General features: G+C 39.7%; 1 protein-coding gene across 1 annotated transcript; it reads right to left on the bottom strand.

The window, feature by feature from the left end:
* Positions 1–728: 728 nt before the first annotated feature.
* Positions 729–1,661, bottom strand: LOC140625498 (olfactory receptor 8B3-like). The gene has a single exon (XM_072812784.1). The coding sequence runs from the start codon at positions 1,659–1,661 to the stop codon at positions 729–731; it is 933 nt and encodes a 310-aa protein (XP_072668885.1).
* Between the last annotated feature and the right edge of the window lie 1,317 nt (positions 1,662–2,978).

A 2,978-nucleotide genomic window follows, 5' to 3' on the forward strand; every position in this document is an offset into this window, starting at 1 on the left:
AGAAAGCTAAGAACTTAGTCTAAACTTTTTCTTTAAAAGCTGTGTGAAAAAAATAAAAAATAAAAATAAAGAAAATAAAAGCTGTGTGATTTTAGGTAAATCTAACTATACTAAGTTTCACTTTCCCATCCATACAATAAATATATTTTGATGATCAGATATGTGTTGGTTTGACTATACAAAGGTAAAAAGAAAAATCTGTGAAAAGACTCTTGGTATGTGATGTTTACATATGCAAAATGGATTAACCTTGATTGTCATTATAGAATCTTCAACCTCTGCCATTAATGGAGACATATTCTTGCCAATTGGAGGATGGAAAAATGAGAATACGAATAGAGTACCTGATACATTTTTTAATAACAAGTGGCAGATAAGAGTACCCTCAATAATGAATTGTCACCCTCCTGTAACTTAATTCAATACTTTAAAGACCATTCATCATGTTCCAGAGGAAAAAACAAGTTCGAAATGAAAACAGGAAAAGAAAAAGACAATATGTTTCTTACCTAATGCTATTACTAAGCAGAACAAAAAGATGAGGATGATATTGTGGTATTGGTGAGGAAAAGAATAGGACCTACTTTATAAAGACTAAAAATAAAATATGAGACTCACTCTCCCTTTACCGTATTAGGAAAGATAGGAAGATAGCCAATCAAAGTGCTTTATTTACACACAGAATCTCCCTGTGTGTAATAAACTACACAGAGAGAATTTCTTTCTGCTCAAAACTGTCTCCTGTTCAAAGTATTTCTCACAGCAATTTTAATGTCTTTGTTTCTCAAGCTGTAAATGAGGGGGTTCATCATGGGAACCGCATTGGTATAAAAGACAGAGGAGATTTTCCCCTCATCCATAGACCCAGCAGAAGATGGTTTAAGATACATAAATGCACCTGAACCAAAAAAGAGAGAAACTGCAATTACATGGGAACTGCAGGTGCTGAAGGCTTTGGACCTGCCTTCAGTGGAGCTGATGCTCAGGATGCTAGAGAGGATGAAACCATAAGACACAAAGATGGTGACACTAGGCACAATCACATTGATGCCCACCACAATGAAAACCACCAGCTCATTCACATACGTGCTGGTGCAGGAGAGCTGGAGCAGAGGGAGGATGTCACACAAGTAATGGTTGATGGTGTTTGCATCACAGAAGGTCAGTCTCAGCATGCATCCAGTGTGGGCCATGGCTCCTGAGAATGCCATCAAATATGAACCAAGCATAAGGAGGGAACACACATTAGGGGACATGACAACATTATACAAAAGTGGGTTACAGATGGCCACATAGCGATCATAGGCCATGGATGTCAGCACATAAGCTTCAGAAATACCAAAAAAACAGAAAAAGAAAAGTTGGGTCATGCACCCCTTGTAGGAGATAATATTCTTCTTAGATGTGAAGTGAATCAGCATTTTGGGTGTAAACACAGATGAATAAAAGAGGTCTATGAAGGACAAATTGAAGAGGAAAAAGTACATGGGGGTATGGAGGTGTGGATTCAGCCCGATTAGAGTGACCAAGCATAAATTTCCCAGCACAGTGACCACATACATGAGTAGAAACAAGCAGAACAGGGGGAGCTGGAGATCTGGTAGGTCTGTGAGCCCCACCAGAACGAATTCAGTCACAAGAGAAGCATTTCCAGGAGCCATTCTTCTCTAAAGGGATCTGTGAGCACAAAAGAAAAAGTTACACAGAGAACAATTCAAATTTTCCCACCATATCTCCTCATAAGAGTTGGGTTTGTTCTGGGAATATCTGAGACTAGCCCAACCTGGACTCACAGAATCCCCTTTACTATTATCATGAATCTAGTGATATGAGCATTCCCTCATTAGAGACTTTATAAGCTGCATAAGCAAAGACATTCAAAACGTTACCCACAGCAAGAAGGCCGGTGCTTCCATATGCCAACAGGATTGTTGTGAAAACCAAAGGTTAAGGGAGAAGATTGGACCAAGAGAGAATCGTCTTCTCTCATTTCATTTCTTTGACCACATGACCCTTCCCCTAACCAGTAAATTGGAGGCAACAACCCCAGCAAACTGGTGCTGGCTTCTAATGGGGATTAGATTTGATGTGGTGGGAATGAATAACATTCTTTATAACTCAAACCTAAAGGACCTAGGAAAGTTTAAGCTACTGCCCTATGTCACAGAGTAAAAACCATAAATGTACAAAAGTGAGAGATCTGTCCATGGAATTGAATGATAAATTGCATCCTTTGAACCTAATAATGTCTCTGAACCTTCCCTGCACCATCACCCTCCCCTCAAACACGTCCTTCTACCAATTTCAGGAAGTCTCAGGGCTGCAAAACCTAGAAAGAAACTGGCATATCTTAGATCCCTGGACTTCCATCACAAAAGGAAGACATGAATATAAATGGAATTCAGAAACTCACCCTCTTTAGGCAAGAACACCTTGGTCCTTCCTTACCAGAATTAGCCCTGTGGTCCTGAAACGGCAGATTTAGTCCTCAAAGTTTGGCTTGTTTTGATCGTAGGAGCACGTAGCCCACAAGTAATTCTTATGTGTCCTGGAAATCCTTCTGAACCACAGATAGTAACTTCTGACTCTGAGTCCTCTTAAGCAGCACACAGAAATAAACAGCCTTGATTATTATCATTTTTGCCACTTGGTAAATCACAGAAGACTTAAGGTGAGTGGAATGATATAATGTACTCAGTCATAAACAGGGCAGAAGCTTACTCAGTCTCTTCCACAGGGAATGGTTTCTGGTGTAATAGGGTATTGAGGGGATCTATTTACACAAAGGACCATGATGTATCTCTAATTCCTTAGGGACTCAAAATTATACTCAAGGTTTCCCTCTACTGTAGGGATTGGGCATCTCTCAAGGAGGAGACAAAAAGAAATTATCATTTCCTGTTCAGCTAGACAGCAGAAGAGGAAGCTTTAGAACCTCCTAGCCACAATGAACACACTGATTCAAACGTTTTGTGTAC

Source organism: Canis lupus, chromosome 3, assembly GCF_048164855.1.
Source record: "Canis lupus baileyi chromosome 3, mCanLup2.hap1, whole genome shotgun sequence".
NCBI lineage: Eukaryota > Metazoa > Chordata > Mammalia > Carnivora > Canidae > Canis > Canis lupus.

What these genes read in the sequence shown, in the direction of transcription:
- LOC140625498 (XM_072812784.1), bottom strand. Translation starts at nt 1,661, where the DNA reads ATGGCTCCTGGAAATGCTTCTCTTGTGACTGAATTCGTTCTGGTGGGG.